The sequence below is a fragment of the Zalophus californianus genome, chromosome 1 (genome assembly GCF_009762305.2).
Source record: "Zalophus californianus isolate mZalCal1 chromosome 1, mZalCal1.pri.v2, whole genome shotgun sequence".
Lineage (NCBI taxonomy): Eukaryota > Metazoa > Chordata > Mammalia > Carnivora > Otariidae > Zalophus > Zalophus californianus.
Genome location: NC_045595.1, coordinates 158,912,709 through 158,931,482, shown reverse-complemented (window position 1 = coordinate 158,931,482; position 18,774 = coordinate 158,912,709). Strand labels below are relative to the sequence as shown.

Sequence of the window (18,774 nt, the reverse complement as noted above, 5' to 3'; positions counted from 1 at the left end):
CTTCCTCTTTACTCCTTTTATTGTATACAGCTGAATTTGCTGTAAGAAGAGAAAACTTCCTGTCCCTCAGTGTCATAATTCTCTAGAAATCTTGTGATGAAAATAATTGGGAAAACATTAGTATTTGTAAAATTATTTTTGCTTGTAATTTGTGTTCATGCCAGTTCACTGAAGAGATTGGGAAACTGCCTTTTATTATTTGTTCACTGGTTTTCAACTCTCCTCATTGCTAATGATTTTACACAGTGGTCATGTTACTACTTTATCTAAAGTCAGCAGCAACTTACATATTTTGTTCTTCTCTGCCTCTAGTTATCCAGTTATTGCTTGAACTCTTTATAAACACTGCTGCAAATAAAAATTAGTAAATTCTGTTAATTACTGAGACTCAGATTGATACAAATAATGGCCGTTTGCTTAATCTAGCCTCTATAGGATAACTCTAAATGTATGTACATTCTAAGGATGTCCAAAGGAGGACAGGAAGTGATGCAGACAGCCTCTTCCACTATTTCACAGCAAAGACCCCTTTTCTCTTTCTCTCCAAGCAGAGTGTAAAATTCTTATCATAAATCCCTTTCATTGGGAGAGATAACTGGCTTGTAGTAGCTTCTATTCACCTGTATCAAGAGGTCCATTAATTTTACAGGGATGACGTCCAGAGTAACTCTCCACCAATCCCACGGCTTAATCAGTAAAAAGTCCACTTATTTCATGAGAAGTCCATTCATACTAGGAACTTCCTGTGTTACCACAGCTCATTTCCCTTAAGACTTCAAACCCTTCTGAATACCCCTTCCTTAGAAAGCTTTCCCAAAGGCATTTAAACTAGATGCAGTAAAGGTGATTTTCTTACCACCAACTTCACTAGGTGGCAGGTTATACAAAAGAAAAAATAAATGAACGGGAAGAACATCATTTTCTTAAACTGTGTGTTATCCCAAGTACTTAAGCTGAAGTTCTGGAATGATTTTTTGCACACAACACTATGGCTTTATGACTGGGCTTCTTCTAATTCCCTGCTTTAGCGTCAGAATGCAGCTTTCATCTGAGTAGTTGTATGTAGTTGAGGTGGGCTCACCAGTTGAACTGTTCCCTAGGATGCAAGCATTTTGGAAAAGAAAGCAGAAGTTAAATGAGTCTTTTGTTTGCCAGGAGAAGTTCCACTAGTAAATGGAGGAGACACCTGGCTAGGACAGTTTTCTTGTGCTTTTGATAATTTACTCACTGAAGCAGTCTCTTGATTTAATTAATATATATATATATTATTATTAATATATATACACACACACACATATTCAGTGATATCAACAACTAGAAGACCTTTTTCTCACTAACTTTACCATCGGTTTATCCTTCAATTTTGGATAAGTCCTTCAACTTCTGTGGATCTCAGTGTCCTCATATATGAAATGAAAAGTTTGCACGAATGATTTCCATTGTCTTTTTCCAAATTCCAAAACCGTGCAGTTAAAGTGTTTGACTATAGGGTGTAAGATGGAGAAACGTGAACAAACCCTGAGCCCCACTTAAATTTGTTTTCAAAGTTGACCTTGAGCTGCCATGAGGTTATTACTCTAATCTCTCCTGCTATACCACATCTATTCTCTTCTTCTGTCCCTCTGCTGAGCAAAAACACCCACAAAGGACTGCACGTAAACTTCTGCCATATAAATTCTCAAAACAGTTATTGGAAAAAAAGAAGGAATTGCATTGAATTTTCCTGAGCACAGCTCTTTTATGTCCTTTGGCGCCTGGCCCGTTGAGCTTGCCAACCAGTAGAGATTTGTAATGTTCTTTTAGCGAGTGAAGCTTAGTTAAAATTTTCATCCAACTAGTCATGCCCTGAACTTTGAGCTTCCTATATATATTACTGTGTGCTCCATTAAACGATTCCTGCCCCCAAATTCCATGCCCTGAATTCTTATTCTTATCTAAAATCTTAGCAAAGCTTTTTTCCCCTCCCCAATGGTTTTTCTTTTACAGTGTAAGTTTATATACACACATTCTAATTGTTTGGATGACTTGATCAGATGATTATACCAACAGAATCTGAGTGCTAAGTTTAGCTTTAAATTTCAACTTTCCTACCCAGCGTGTTATTATTTTCATGCAACAGTTTAAATATTTACTACAAACAGATTAGTGGCTCTGTGACCTTCATGCGGTTAAGATAACACATGTTGCCTATTAACCAGATGTGGAGTGAGCGACTGACTAGCATATTGTGTATTGTGTATTGTGAGACGTATACCCACTTCGAGTAAAAATTATTTATAAACTAAAAAAAAAAGGTTTATGAAACTATTTCTCTCAATAATCCTTAGCCGCAAACCCAGCTTAATCGAAATACCTTAAAAACTTGACTATGAATGACCCCATGAGTAAATATATCCACTGATGTATTGTTTCAAGACTGCAAGTATTTTGTTTCAAGACATAACCCTCGGGTTATCTCTTAATTACTTCAGTAGTCACTAGATTTGGGCCAAATTCATTCATTCCTTTAGAAGTTATAAGCATAAAATGTCTGATAAACTTGAAATGTCCACCTATAACTTGACACCAAGACGACTTTCTGTTTGGCCAATTAAACTGTAAAAAAAAAGGGTGCTAAGAAATGCTGAATATGTTTTTCAAATTGTTTTTCTTGCCCTTCAGTTTTAAGAATCCACTGTGTTGACATAATAATCTTGTTGCCATAGTGCTGCTTGTAATTACATGGTAGCTAATCATCCTTCTATGAAATCATCCCCAGAATAAAATTCATTCCAGAAGACAGAAATGTATTATTCCATTTGATTAAAAGGCCTAATTTATCACTCACATTAAAAAACAAAAGAGGGGGTGGTATGTTTAAAAACTGATATAAATCTAATTTATCATATTCATTTATCCAACTCTTTCTGATGTTTTGAATGGAAAAAAAACATGTCCTGGCTATTTTGCCTATGTAGAGTTATAAACCATATAGCCCAGCTGCTGTCTCATTTTGGCCATAGATTATTTACAAATTATATATTTTTTAAAATCTTCTGTACCTACCGCATTTATGGTTTTGTCAAAGGCTCTAGAATGATGAAGGAAGTGTTTTTTTTTTTAATGTAGATTGAAGAATCATTTATACAACATGCGCCAGTCTCTGCACAGACAGAGATTCACTTCTGTCTTCAGACATTTCATAGGTTAGGAAATGCCTGTTCTAGACCATCTGATTTTTATGATTTCTGATCTTTCTTAAATGTCCTCGAGATTATTCCCAGAGTGGTAGTACTTAACCATTAGAGACCTTCTTTGTGCCTGATGAATGCTGTTCTTCCAGTAAAAATCTGTGTATACAATGTTAAGGGAGTCACAGAAGCCCAGTGTAAGAATACCAACCGCCAAATGTTTTCGATGACTTCTCCTTTCAATAAAATTATTGGAGCATCCATGCCTGTATATATCATATAGGTCTAATCTGTATGTGTGCCAAATTTTGAGTCTTGTTTTATAGTCAGTAACTTTGGAATCTTGAATTTGATCTCGATACTAAAATCTCATTTCATTTGAAAATTTTGGAAAATGGGAGTTTTCTCAAGAGACCATGTCACACCTTGGTCAGCAGATAATGTTTAGTTATTTACTAATGAATTCCTTTTCTACTTCAGGATCCATTTTAAAACCACCTAGTAGATTTAAAGCAAGAATTCCTACATCCACAGAACAGTCTCAAACCAGGGCTTCTCTCCCCCGCCCCCCACCCCGGTCCTTTTGACTCCATTCTGATGGTCACTGCTCTGGGATTTAACTCCAAAAGACAGGATTATCATGTTCCAACCCTGGTCAGCTTCATAATTAGAAAGATATCTTGGACTGTTTGCTTTTAATATTTTTTTCCTTCATGTTAAGAATGCTACAGCCATTCTGGTATGTCTTGTTTTCATTCCCTTTTCCCCAAAGGATGCCGACCTGTTGGACGTGGAGAGCAAACACTTTGAAGACCTGGAATTCCAGCAGCTTGAGCGTGAGAGCCGTCTGGATGAGGAGAAGGAGAACCTGACCCAACAGCTCCTGCGTGAAGTAGCCGAATATCAGCGGAACATTGTGACTCGAAAGGTACTTTTGCCAGGTGTCATTCAGTGTAAAAAATCCACATTCACCCCTCACTCCATGACAGGAATAATCATTAACGTAGCCCTCTGTCTACCTGTCTTTATATCCAAATATCTGTGTGTGTTTCACCACATGTCACATTTGACAGATTATGGAGCCTGCCATCTACGTACCAAATGGTGCTCCGAGCTGGATATACCGAGATGTGTTACAGTTACCGTTACTTAATGCTGTAGATGCCATTGATTTATAATATCTGATTTTTTTCATTTGTGTGAAAACCAAGGAAGAGAAAAATCAGAAATTCAGATATTTGTTTTAAGTTACTTGCTTTTACAATCCCAGTAACTAGATTTAGAATAGTTCTGTGAACAAAGTCTATTTTGGCATTTTCGGTTTCCCACTGCTCATAGTTCTCGAAGTTGGCTGATAGCTTATTACCATTAGAAATAGCCCCGCCAAATGCCATGCACATCGCTGGCTCCACCCACCTCCTGCACCCAGATGTCCCGCCCCAGAATTCAGCTCTTGTTCCAAAACTTAGAATCACTTCCCAGTGCTCTATACTAAACCAATAAAATTGAGGGGAAGGGAGATGAAGAAGGTGACTTCTTAAGCTCTCAGCCTAAATAAGAACTTACATTTGTTATTTTTCCCATGAGGCGTCTCCCAAGATGATTCATTTACAGTCTAAAACAAGATTTCCTGTTGACTTATGCATTCTTCAAATAGATTTTAAACCACGTGGACTGTATTGGCCCTAGGTAAAGAAAAACCTTCAGGTTGGCAGGCCAAAGAGACTATCTCACAGTCTCTAGATAATAATCACTGCCTACCACCAGTGAAAATGTGGTCATTGCTGATCCAGTTGTCAACACTTCCCTTTTCCAGGACATACTGGCAAACCAGTGAATGTCTAACGTGCGTCTGTATATCATCTTTTTTCCTCCAGGAAAAAATTTCTGCATTGAAAAAGCAAGCCAATCACATTGTCCAGCAGGCTCAGAGAGAACAAGATCATTTTGTGAAAGAAAAGAATAATTTAATAATGATGTTGCAAAGAGTAAGTATTTCCTTTTTAGCACTGGTTGCAATAAAACTCAGGTTACAGCTTGGGGAAAGTTGCTTCCTTCAAAGCAAGTGCCTTTTAATAATGAATAGTGGATTTTAATTTAAAGAAGGTTTTTTAAATATACATTTTTATTTACTCCTCCACATTAATAAGCTGAAGCTCTGTGAATGAGTAACTCTAATTCACAAAGTAAACAAGGACATTCTCCTCATGATTTTTACATGGTGTGGAAATTCAAACTTGAAAAACATGTACGTTTTCAGATTTTCTTCTTTTGATAAAACGGATTTTTCATCAAATAGGTAGAACATATTCTGCTTTTTTTTTTAAAGATTTTATTTATTTATTTGAGAGAGAGAGAGAATGAGAGATAGAAAGCACGAGAGGGAAGAGGGTCAGAGGGAGAAGCAGACTCCCTGCTGAGCAGGAAGCCCGATGTGGGACTCGATCCCAGGACTCCAGGATCATGACCTGAGCCGAAGGCAGTCGCTTAACCAACTGAGCCACCCAGGCGCCCCATATTCTGCTTTTTTTGCTGCTATCAAATGTTTTGGCTCAGCTTCCGTGGTGTCAAACTCCAATTATTTGCCTATGGGTCCTCCTGGCAATTGCCACATTGGGTTTAGTTTGGCTTCATTGGCTAGGTAGACACCCCTAAGGGGAGCAAGATCATCCTCACCAAAGGGACTGTGGTCCCATCTGCCTAGTGCCTAATGTGGCTGCACATAAAGGGTTTCCTTTGCCCAACCTGCAGCCTGATTTTCTGACACAGTCGAAGATCTAAGACACCAAAAGTTAAAATTGATGGGCTAGTCTCAGCACTGAGCCTTGTATGCAGGCCACTGCCTAGAACGTGACACTTGGGATCCTGAAAATATGAGATGGACCCAGAATGGGGTACAGGAGAAAGAATGAGAGACTAAAGGATGAGGCTAGACCATGCTCCTCCCCAGAAGACATGTAGCTGGAATATTCTCAACTTAGCCACTTAACTATTGTTAGGTTGAGAAGGGAAAGAAAATTGGTCCTTCACATAGAATTATGAGTCCACTCAAGGTGCACCTAACGTAGCCCGCACAGCTCCCTGACAACTCCCCTCCTCCTGCTTCTTTGGCACCTAGAAATCTCAGAATGAATTTATGTTTTCCATCCCTGTCTCCTGCTCTGGGGAGGAGCTCTGGTTCCATTAACCTCTGCACCACCCTTTGCACATGATATTCAAAGGCTCAGCTTAAATCAGTATAATATGTAGGATTTAAGTAGTTTCTGAAGTTTTAGCAAAAAAGGGGGGGAATCTCATAGTGATAGATTTTTTAGAATGGATAATCACCATCATACAAATACCACTGCCTCATTAAAATATATAAAATATAATTCTATTCTAAAAATTGTGGTCTATAAGTATAAAGATTTGTATTTTCCCAGATTGATCTATAGATATGTCTCAATCTCAATAAAAATCCCAGCAGAGCTTTTTTTGTAGAAATTGACAAGTTGATGCTAAAATTTATAGTTGACCCGCATTATTCAAGGAGTCTGTGTTTGTGAATTTGCCCGCTCGCTAAAATTTACTTGCAGCCCCCAAATCAATACTTGTCATACAGTTCACTGATGGATGTGTGCAGAGCGGCAAAAATTTTGAGTCCTGCAGCATATACATTCCCGGCTGAGGTTGAACAAAGCAACACTCTAACTTCCTGTTTCAGCTCTCATAGAGTAAATAAGTGTCCTTTTTGTGGATTATTTAGTGCTATGTTTTCACAGTGTTTGTGCCTTTTTTGGTGATTTTGCTGTTTAAAATGCCTCTCCAGCATAGTGCTAACGTACGAGTGTTCCTAAGGGTGGGAACGTTGCGATGTGCCTCCTGGAGAAAATGCATGTGTTAAATAAGCTTCATTCAGGCATAAATTACAGTGCTTTTAGCTGTGAGTTCAGTGTTTATGAATCAACAATATATATCAAATAAGATGTCTTTAAACAGAAGCACACATAAAGCAAAGTTATGTATTGATCAGTTGAAATTTTTCTGAAGAAGCGCACAGTAACCCACCTGTGTATTTCCTGTAGGAACAATGGTTCAGTATTTACTAATTCAGTGTTCACGGCAAATGCTGCAGAACATAAGAATTACAAGTAATGAGAATCAACAAGAACCAAGTTGGAGGATTTATACTATTTGATTTCAAGGTTGCCTCCAAAGCTATAGTATTTACAATGGTGAGGTGCTGACATACGGTATAGATCAATGGAACCAAACAGAAAGTCCAGAAATAGACCCACACGTATACTGTTTATTGATTTTTTTTGACAAAGGGCTCCGAGATAATCCAGGAGGAAAAAGAAAGTCTTAACAAATAATGCTGGATCACTTGGGTAAACATGGAAACAAATGAATCCTAATGCATCTGTCCTCACACCACGCATGTAAATTAATTCAAGGCAGATTGTGGACTGCAACATAAAATTTAAAGTGATAAAGTTTCTAGAAGAAAATGTAGGACTACGAGTACACTTCCCTGGCTTTGGGGTGAGCAAAGGTTTCTTAAAGAGGAAATGACAAAGGACTTCTATGCAGAATATATTAAAGACTCCTACAGTTCAATAATGGTCAATAAACACTCAATAAATAAATTTTTTTAAAAAACAGTCCAAAAGATTGAATACAAACACTTCACAAAAGAAGATATATGAAGAGTCAATAAGACACGTGATAAAATACTCAACGTCATTAGTCTTCAGGGAAATCCAAGATTGACCAGGCTTAATAGATTTTGTGTTCCTTCAGGAAAAGGAAAATCTTTGTAATTTGGAAAAGAAATACTCCAGCCTCTCTGGGGGGAAAGGGTTTCCTGTCAACCCCAGTACTCTGAAAGAGGTAAGCAATGATTTTCCGTGTCCACTTACATCACCTTAGAAATCAAGAGATGTGCCTTTGTTTTATATGATTAACTAAATAGGAAAACATTAACTTGAGTGACTTCGAAAACATTCAGTGCTTTGTTGGTTTTCCTGCCTTTTATTTATGCTTTAAGGATTTCACGGATTATCTTTGCATTTATTGCAGATGCACTGTGCGTGTGTGTGTGTGTGTGTGTGTGTGTGTGTGTGTGTGTGTGTGTGTGCAGACCATGCTTGACCGTGACATTGTGGGTTACCTTGGGGTTTCAAACAAGTTAGGATCCAAACCAAGATTAGTCTTAAATTCTCTTCCTCTCTGCAATTTCCCTTTTCAGTTCCTCCTCTTTCTTACATTACTTCTCTTTCTCCTAAGTCTGATAGCAAGTGAAAATGTCTCTGCACATTTGCTAAGATAGCCTGGTTCCTTTCTTTTCTCTGTCTCTTTTTCCCCCAATGTTGTTTCTGCTGTTTCCCTCGCTAAATTAGAAAACCCTACTTACATTAAGCTCCACACACTCTTTATTCCAAACATCTATCTTGTGCTTGCTTCGGCAGCACATATACTAAAATTGGAACAATACAGAGAAGATTAGCATGGCCCCTGTGCAAGGATGACACCCAAACATCTATCTTTCTGAAATACCTTTTTATGGAGCTACGCTGCTACAATGGAAGAATATTTTAACTCTAATTTGGAAAGTCATAACCCTGACTGAGAAAGAAAATAGTTGGGTATTTTCGTAGAGTTGACACACATGTGACGTTAGTTGCAGGTGTACAACCTCGTGATTCAGCAAGTTTATATGTTATGCCTTGTTCACCACAAGTGTAGCTATCATCTGTCCCAACTGAAAATCGTTTTCTTTGTATTTGTTTTTTTCCAAAAAGCTGAAGAAAAAGCTTGCTTCTGCATAAAATTGTGTGTAATAACAAAAAAACCTTTATTTATAAATATCTTTTTAAACAATAGCGGAGTTAAGACTTCCTACATAGGAAGTATTGTGTGTGTGTGTGTGTGTGTGTGTGTGTGTGTGTGTAGGTATCTGAAGTAAACGCTCATCACACAATAAGTATGAATAATGTGTATCTTGGAAGCATTTTGTGAAACATTTCTACAAGAGCTTTATTAGATCATGCAGTTTCATAGTTTCTCTCCATCATTCAGAACACGGAACTTGCAGATTCGGTGAACACAGGGTCGTAGTGGATGGAGTGGAGTGGAAGAAGAGAATGTCAGTGAGGTGGGCAGGGACCAGGTCTTGTGATGTGTGTTAAAGAAATATGCCTTATCTGGTGTGGCTGGGAAGTCACTGAGTGAGCGGTCTTTAGCAGGGAGGTGATATTATTTGCTGTCCATTTGTTAAGCATCCCTCTGAGCTGTTGACCCGGATTATGAGGAGCAAGAGGAAGAGAGCAGGAGAGCCAGTGAGGAGGCGGTTGCAGTAGCAGAGGCTGGAGATGCAGGTGTCTTGCCTTCACGCAATGGCAGAGATGGAGAGAAATAGCTGGATGCGGATGTATTATGAGGGAAGATAGCGGTCTGACTCTGGACATACTGAGTTTGAAGGCCTGTGGCCCCCAAATGAATGAGACAGGCTCTAGGGTCTTTTTACCTCTTGTACAAGAATAAAATCTTCCCTTTTCTGCTAATGAGTTCTTTTTCTCTGCAGACTTCCTGGTACCAAAAGCCCATTTGGCTTTTGACTATTTGTATGTCTCCAACTCTTTGTTAAGTAGCTGTGTTCTCTTTCATGGACTAAGCCGACTTGGCTCACAAGATGTTTTGAATTTCTTCCTTTCTTCCCCCCGCCCCCCACTGTCTCATTCTCTCACCCTTCTCTCTTTTTTTAGGGAGTGATTAATTTATATCTAACTCTTTTAAACAAGTGCCACTTTTGACAAATGGCATCCATATTTGAAGCAATAAATCCGGTTATATGGTCTATGATGTATAAAGAATCAAATCTTGGTTTTGAAACACCAGGCTGTCAACTGAGCAAAAGCATAACTGAAAGTCATTGCCCTTCATTCCTATTTATTAGCAAAGACCAAATGAAATTTAACAACCCAGTTGTCAACTTCCTTTCTTTGATTTAATCTTCTGAAACTTTACACGGTATCTATTGCCATGAAATCCAAGACTGTATTCACCAGCATTTTGAAACCTACAGTTTATAGTCAACTCTAGCTTTCTCCACTTTGTCGTGATTATAAATCAGTAAAAACCTTGCTTTCCAGCCTGAAAATTTTGCTTCACCAACATAATTATATCTTGCCTACCCTGGAGCCACTTTTTTAAAGGATTGGTGGGCTCATAGAAGATCCCAAGTGCTAAATTTAACTCAATTTTACTTTTAAAAGAGAAATATTATTCTGTACTCTTCTACTTTTCCCACTATTTTGTCGATGTGGTGAAAATGATGATTGATCTGTACAAATACTTCCCATGAAAATTGACAAGTGCCTTTTCCTCAAATACAGATTGAGGAGTTTTGAATCTTGCAGGTTTTGATTCATGGGTATTTTCTCGAAGCTGAAGCCAAACTGAATCATTGGCATGGGCAATTCTCTGTCCTGGGGTAGAGCTGAGAGTTGGGGAAGCTGCCTTGAATTGAAATAGCCTCGAGCTGCAAGTCTACCTTAGGGGTGTGTTTGTGTGTGTGTACATGTGTCTTGCTGGGGAAGGCTCATGAGGGGACAAGTGTCCCTTTTATTCTCATTTAGTTGAGCTAACCTAAAAGCTAGATTGCATTACAAATAAATTAGTATTTATAAAATTTCGTAGTACAAAAACCTGAGGCCTTCAGCCCACTTTTACTCACACTCTAACTTGTCAAAAAACAGAAGAAAAGAGGAAAATCTAAAAATAAAGATTTATGGAAAAGGCTCTTGGATGATGGAGTGAGCGATTACATTGTAAATTTTATATCTCAGATTTTTGTGTGTGTGGTTATTTTATAATGTTGCATAGTAACATCCTCATTCAATCAGCAGAATGAATGCTGATACCTCTAGATAATCTAAAATTGAAGGTTTGGGGTTGTTTATAAGATAGTCATCTTGACTTCACCCCCCCAAATTATGTGTAATGTTTGGAATATCATTTTTCAAGAGTAAGCATCATAAATCCATTTTAATTGCTGATGATTCCCTTAATGAAACATTTGGTAATTCCACAGATATTTGGCTGCGCTGCTCAAAGCTAACTCCATTGTACTGGGAGCATTAATACCCTTGCATGCCTCAGCTTTTGCTTTCTTTGTGTTTAACTTCTGAATTCCTCCTTTTAGGGCTATATCAGTGTAAATGAAATTAATGAGCCATGTGTCAGTTCCACGAATCTATCCCCTTCCACCCAGTTCCCTGCTGACGCTGATGCTGTTGCCACTGGGCCTGCCACAGCTGTGCTGGTGAGCCAGCCACAAAATAAAGAGGTGTGTTGGCGTGACATTTCATTCATTCACTGCTTTCCTCATGTCAGAGATTAACCCATGGTTACCTGAGAAGTGAAGGTGTGTGTGACCCGTACATCTGGTTGACCTAGCGGGCCAGAGTGATGCTGGGTTTGAAGAACATACCCATCTGGGACACTGTTCTGTGAGTCCTCATACCGGAAATCATGAAATACATGGTGCAGAGTGGAGCACCAGGAGAATTAAGTTGAAAACAGTAATTCTAGATCTTAGCCCTCTGACTTGACCTCCTTTTCATAGAAACCAAAAAGCCTTTCTCAAATTGTTAGTTTGAATCATTTTTCCAGTTTGGTTTTGTTTTCTCTTGTGTTTACGGGATGGATTTTTTTTTTTTTTTTTAATGTTACACCTTTTTAAAACGTCTGGGGAGGGGCAAAGAATAGCAAATTAAAATACCTTCTAACTGATCCAGGTTGTTCCCAGAGTGGAATTTTAACAAGAGGCTACATTTGAAAGATCCTGCCCATGATTTGTGACTTCCCGATTAAAGTACAAGAAAACAGAATAATGAGATTGTCGATTTCATTTCTTTGTCTTGTTCTTTCATTTCATACGGACACATACATACTTTTTCTTTCTCCTATAAAGCAAAGATCACCTGTCTGTTCTGGATTTATGTTTCCTTCCACCCTTTCTCCTCATCCTATCACTCAACCTCCATCAGCCCCTTGGCCCGAAGTCCTGGCTCCGTCTGTCGATCCTTTCCTTTTAAATGACACACCTCCTCCTCTACCAGCTAAGAAATACAGAAGGCAGCAGCAACAGCAGGAGCAACAGGTAACGAGGCACTGGTGTTCAGAGTCTGAGACTTTGACCTTGACATCAGTCACTGACGTGGAATCTTTCCTTCCACTTTTCCAAAGGCATTTTTTCAAAAAGACGTGCATATTCCTTTGCTGGGTTTTCCTTTATTTGGTTGGTTTTTGTTCTTACGTCTTTTAAGGACCTTTAGTATTTTTTAAGGGTGTTGGGATTGTTCTAAACTTTGACCCCCTGACTGTCCTCTCCTGACTTTTGATATATTGGAGCTGGGTACGTGTCATACCCTCATTCTTCAGTTCCCATTCAACCAAAATAGTGTAACTTGTCTCAGGTAGTTTTGCCAAATGATAATAATTATTTCCATTAAATCCATGCTATAAAAAGTTGCTGTGTCAACACAAAATATTTTTCTTACATACTACTGAAATCCTAATAATGGACATCATGCCCCTGCTATGGGTCAAAATTTGCTAAACATTTTACAAATACATATCTCATTTCTTCCTTCTAACAAGCCTGGAAAATAAGAATTAACTCCTTTTTGACATTTAGGGAACGGAGGCTTTTTAGCAGAGGTAAATAGCTTGTCCAAGGTCACACCACAAATACTGCATTTGATGCATAGAAGTTTTTACCAATCACGTATTTTAAATAAACAATTCATTATTACGAATGTCACCCTTCTTTTAGTACATCTAGTGCATAATCATGCTTGAGTATTCAAAAAGTCTCCTTTGAGGGTTCCTTGCAACTATAATCAGATTTCTCTATGAATTTGGCCCCAGAAGATGCTAAGGAATCATAGTCACCAGATCCCCAAATTAGATGGGCCCTGGTTTGCTGGGCCCAGCCATTATATTTCTTGAAGTTATCTCTACTGCCTTTTACCTCTTGTTAGGACTGTATCTCCTTGCTACTTTTAGGTTAATAAATATTAACTAGTATAAATAGATAATTATAAAGTTAAAATGCAGATATATTTCATGACTGGCATGTTTAAAGATTGATCATGAACTTGGTCACTCAAATTTGCATTAATGTTTATATATTTCAACAACCTGAGCTTAGTATAAAAATGATCAAACCCTAAGAACCTTTAATTAGGAAATAACTTTACTACTCAAGACCTTCTAGGGGGAGGCTAAGAAAAATTTGGAAAAATTTCAAGTTGGCAAAAATTTTGCCTTAGGAATCTGAAAAAAAAAGAAAGAAAGACATGGTCAGCAGGAGGAGTTTTAAATACGAGGGATTAGTGTAGGGGTTTCTTGGCTAAGATTTTTTTTTTTTAAATGAAAGAACAACCTAGAAGGATGCCTTATATGGAAACATTATATGGATTTGAAGTGTTTATATGTAAGTAAACTATTATTCCGACTTGAAAACAACTTCCCTGTTTACTCGCTCTTTCTCTCCATCTTCTCCCTTCTCCCTTCCCTGTTCTCCTCACACTGGGATCTGTGCCATCACACAGAACTGTCCAGACAGACAAGGGGAGAAACTGCTTACTTGCTTTGTCCACTGGCTGTTCCGCCATCCACATGGCGACCATCATAATAATTTGTAAGTTGTCCTGAGGCCCCAAGGCTGCAGGCACTAACCAGGAAAGTGAAAGGTGGATTTTTTTTTTAAGTTTCTCATTTCAGTAATAAATTCTTCCAGTGTCTATGTATCTTACCAAATGCTAGCCTTAGTCTGTTAGTGAACACAAGTATAAGTTGAATTTTTTTTTAATTCTGTGTTAAAATTCCCAAACTTCTTTGTAAATGCATACTTCTTGATTCCTTCAGTGACCTGTTTCAATTAGTCAAGTTTTGCTATTCTGCTTTACATTTGCATTTAAAGCATTTTAGAAGTCTGGAAGAAAGGAAAAAACAGCATAAAGAAGGCCTCTATCTGAGTGACACTTTGCCTCGAAAGAAAACCACACCTTCCATATCCCCACATTTCAGCAGTGCTACTATGGGGAGAAGCACCGCCCCAAAGGTAGGACGTGGGGTGAACCATGGGCTTTGCGTTCAGTGAGTCTTCTCGTCCTAATGCAGGCCAAAGTGCAAAGGCTCTTATAGAAAATGCTGAATAATAAACCATGAAGTTTGCTTGTTGGGCAGACATAAAACCATATTGCATTTTCTATCCTATTCAGAAGACGTTCGGAATTGTACACTCTGGGACCGACGAACCTGGTCCTGGGTATTTTCTACCATCACCACATTAAGTGGTGGATAGCGTTCACTTACTTGACAGATTCCCACGACCACCTCCCAGATCTGGAAACCAGAGGATATAAACTCTGGATCCCAGGAACAATAGCAACAAATATTTACTGATAGTCATTTTTATGAGCCTGACCCTGGACTAAGCCCTTTTATGTGGATTGTCTCATTTTAAAATCTGGCAACACTATTCAGCAAAAGTTCTCTGTATTATTTGCCTTGTACATACGGACAAACTGAGGTGTAAAGAGGCTAAGCGACTAGCCCAAGCACCCTCATCTGGTTAGCAGTGAAGCTGGACGATGAACCCATATGGTGTGACACTTGGGTCCTCACTCATGTTTCGTGACGTGTCGGGGGTGGGGGGTAGTCACTGCAGAAAGAGGGGGAGAGGCAGATGAGAAGGAGGTTCTGAGTGGGCCAGGCTTTGGGGCCCTTCCCTTGCCCTCAATCAGAGTAACTTTGTTTTAATCTATTTCATAAACTGGTGTTCCAAATATATTTTACACTAAAGATTTTCTATTTTAAAAGAGTGCTAACCCCCCGGGGGATAGTGACTAGGTTTCTCCAGTGTTCAGGGGGAGAGGGGCATTGGTACACTTCTAGCAAGTAGAGCTCTTCTCTTCCTTGTGCATGATGCGCATGCATTCTTGTCCCTGCATCTGCCCTCGGCTCCTTACGCATGAAGAACTTTGAGTGGTTCTCTAAGGTGCTTTGGGACAGCGTTTCCCCATCTGTCTTCATTTTTGGAACTGCTGCCACTGGAGAGAGCACGGTGACGTTGCGCCTGCTGTGGGGCTCCTGGGAAGGGTCCGTGAGTGGCCTTTGCCACTTAGCGTGAATTACGGGATGCCTTCGTTCCTCCTTCCTACCTTCCCTGGGCTTACCCTGGAGCTATGGCAACGGGGATGTGGCCCTGTCCAGGAGGACCATTTGGCCTGCAGTTTGCCTGAAGTATTTCCTCCCGGTTCGCACAGGTTCACCTGCCCCTGGGACAGAGCAGTAGCTGTGGCAGTGTCCTCCCTCACTCGCTGGCAGCCATGACCAAAGACTCAGACTCTCGGAGGGTGCTCAGAGGTAGGTGCCTTTTAAATCACACATCATGGGGTGCCTGGGTGGCTCAGTCGTTAAGCGTCTGCCTTCGGCTCAGGTCATGATCCCGGGGATCCTAGGATCGAGCCCCGCGTCAGGCTCCCTGCTCCGTGGGAAGCCTGCTTCTCCCTCTCCCGCTCCCCCCGCTTGTGTTCCCTCTCTCGCTGTGTCTCTCTCTGTCAAATGAAAAAAATCTTTAAAAATTAAAAATTAAAAAAAATAATAAATCACACATCATGTCTGTAGTTAAGCATGAGAATTTCTCCAGGAGAGGGAGCAAGAACAGGGGTGGGGATCATTAGGAAACAACCAGGAACCTCAGTTTTATTCCTAAGACGTCTCTCTCAAGGAGTTTTCTATCTCCTTGTTGTTGTACTAAGGTAAGTTTTTCTATTCTACATACGGCTGTCACCTTTTAAACATACCCACTGCGCTTCCTAATTCAACAGAATTCCCAAACCAGGAAGGCCCCTCAAGAATGACTAACCTTCCCATTGGGTAGAAAGAAAAGAGAGACCACAGAGATCCGGAGAGGTCACCAGGGTACTTAACGAAGCCACTTACCTCGTCTCTGGCTGAATGACTACTCTCTTGAAACATATGCTAAAGAGTCATTGAGCTAACACGCAAGTGGCCCAGGACAGCATTCCCTTAGGGCTTTTCATGTGATCTGAGCTTTTTTTCTATGTGGTTGCTGGGTTTCAGGTAGACTTGGATTCTCAGCATCTTTCATTTCTTTTTTTTTTTTTAATAGTACATTGCATTTATAACGGGATCGAATAGTCTTTGTGGGGCTGGGAGAAATTACTATAATGCAGTTCCAGAGATGAGCTTCTCGTTGAGAGGATTAGAGTTGTGTCGAAGCAGTCATTTAGGTCAATAGTTTCTATGGGCCTTAACTTTTGAGCAGGCACGGTGCTAGAGACCAAGAATGCAAATGAATGACACAGTCCTCACCCCTGACACGCTTACACTCTAGTGATGAAGAAAGACACATAATAGATGATTTAAGGGACGCCTGAGTGGCTCAGTCCGTTAAATGTCTGCCTTCAGCTCAGGTCATGATCCCAGGATCGTGAGATTGATCAGGCTCCCTGCTCAGCGGGAAGCCTGCTTCTCCCTCTCCCTCTGCCCCTCCCCCTCCCCCCGCCCCCGCCCCCTGCTTGTGCTAGCTCTCTTTCTCTCGCTCTATCTCAAATAAATAAATAAAATCTTTAAAAAAAGATTATTTAAATGAAATGTGATACATGCCATGATGGGGGAATGCCCAGGATATAGAGGGGAATGCCGACGGAGTGGTGGGCATTTGGGCTCTAAATGCATCCATGCATTGGTGTAATTGAAACCCTTCCCTCTAGCCAGGCTAGAATTCAGTTCTGACTGCTCAGCCCTCTGCCAGTGGTACCAAGGGATAAAAACTGGTTTCTCGCCAAAAGAAAAAAAAGAAAGAAAGAAAGAAAGAAATATATATATATATATATATACACACACATACACACACACACATATATATATATGAATTTTGGTATATATAAAATGTGTATATGTGTGTATGTGGATATATATATATATATATCACTTGAATGAGGTTTTTGAATCATTACCAGAGATGATTTAAGAGTTCATAGAGGCTGTAGTATTCATAAGAGAGGTTTATAATGCATGGGAGGTTTACAATGTTCACATGTGAATCAAATACAGTGGATTGAACTTCGCTTTTATTTCTTTTCTATAATTTCTTAAGTTAAAATATCTCTTATGATTTATAAATAATGAACATAAATGAATCTTGATGTTTGGGCTCTCATTTATCATTATTCACTTGTGGGTCAAGTCTATTTTCTGTTAAAGCATTTTTCTGTGATATTTACAGACTTTTTAAATGGGTTTCTCCCACTGGCTGAACACATCAGAGCTTGGATTGGCCTCAACGCCACATTTTATGTCAAAAGTATTTTCTTAAAGAGTAAGAAAAACCAGACCTTTATACTAACTGGAGAGATTTGCGAATTCAAGAGCTATTAACATTATCATGGAAGAGGATTCTTACGAGAATTCTGGTGAAACCGAAGGATGTTTGATCTTTATTTTTCTATGGGAATCTCCATGCTAGGTTCATAGAGGAAATGTGAGCCAACTCTGTTAGGTCCTAGTAGGGATGTACTCTGCAAAATCCATGGACTTAGAGCTATCTTTCTGCTCTGGTCCTTCACCCAGGTACTTCACTTCTGTATATCTGGGAAAACTGTGGCTGCATTCTTTCTTGCTGCAGCTCTCAGGTGGGGTTCTTCTTAAACAGTTCCATGTGGTGCTGATGAGGCACCTCCTGAGGAAATCGAGAACCATCCTCTGTGTGTTGGTCCAAGCAGAGGTGATGTGTCTTGTGAAGCCAGAGGGGGAGAGGCCAGGGCCTGCACTTCTCAGAGCCATAATAGACTGGAAAATTGGCAGGATTTTCTCCTAAGCCCATACAGGTGGCCCACAAAGACCAGGAGGGATGAAGCATTATTGCACTTAGAATTGTTTCGCTAACACGGTACTGGCGTCACTAAAATGGCAAACGCAAGTAAAATTCCATGGTTTTGAGAAAATTGGACCCAACACATTTTCATTGACTCAAATGTAATAGATCTTATCATTTTGGGGGGAGTTACACAATTAACTTAAATGAACTGTTTTTTTTTGCTGCTTGTTCACAATGGATACATCAAGGACAATGGTGTAAGTATAAGCCTTCCTTCCATCAGCACTGTTTTCATAGAACTGACAACATGAATCATGCCAACAAAGATCTTTGAGAGCAGAGTTTAAAGCAGAGAGCCCAGGAACCCAGCTCTTAAAGTTGTAATGGTTATTGGCTTTTGTACAACTTGTGAACTGTTCCTTTGTAAGCTCTAGATGAATGAAATCTTTGTCCTTTTGTCTTCTGTTAAATGCAGGAAAGTCCAAGAAAGGTATGACAACCTCCTCGTGTGGTGTTTTTGTTTTCAGCAAATAGTGTAAGGTCACTGTTAAGTGATCTTTAAGAAATGAATCGGATTTGAAACTGTAAAATAGTGGATTTTTAGCCTAAGGATCACTCCTTTTACACAATAGAGAAAAATTGTTGCAGGTTTGCTAGAAACACAATCCTGAGTGCAGCTGCTGTTCATTCACAGGCAGCTGTAGG

General features: G+C 39.5%; 1 protein-coding gene and 1 non-coding gene across 14 annotated transcripts in view; both read left to right on the top strand.

The window, feature by feature from the left end:
* PHLDB2 (pleckstrin homology like domain family B member 2) overlaps positions 1–18,774 on the top strand; it is a 214,653-nt gene that overhangs the window by 170,904 nt on the left and 24,975 nt on the right. For 5 of the 13 annotated variants that reach the window (XM_027583902.2, XM_027583894.2, XM_027583895.2 and 2 more), the window contains 8 exons: positions 3,943–4,098; positions 5,048–5,158; positions 7,953–8,042; positions 11,356–11,499; positions 12,127–12,315; positions 14,143–14,283; positions 15,491–15,590; positions 18,545–18,559. In XM_027583902.2, the coding sequence (XP_027439703.1) occupies positions 3,943–4,098; positions 5,048–5,158; positions 7,953–8,042; positions 11,356–11,499; positions 12,127–12,315; positions 14,143–14,283; positions 15,491–15,590; positions 18,545–18,559 (946 nt within the window). The remainder of the gene's footprint in view (positions 1–3,942; positions 4,099–5,047; positions 5,159–7,952; positions 8,043–11,355; positions 11,500–12,126; positions 12,316–14,142; positions 14,284–15,490; positions 15,591–18,544; positions 18,560–18,774) is intronic. The other 8 variants (XM_027583905.2, XM_027583903.2, XM_027583907.2 and 5 more) reach the window with 6 other exon arrangements.
* On the top strand, positions 8,605–8,714 carry LOC113919021. The gene has a single exon (XR_003518767.1). It is a non-coding gene; the product is annotated as a U6 spliceosomal RNA (small nuclear RNA).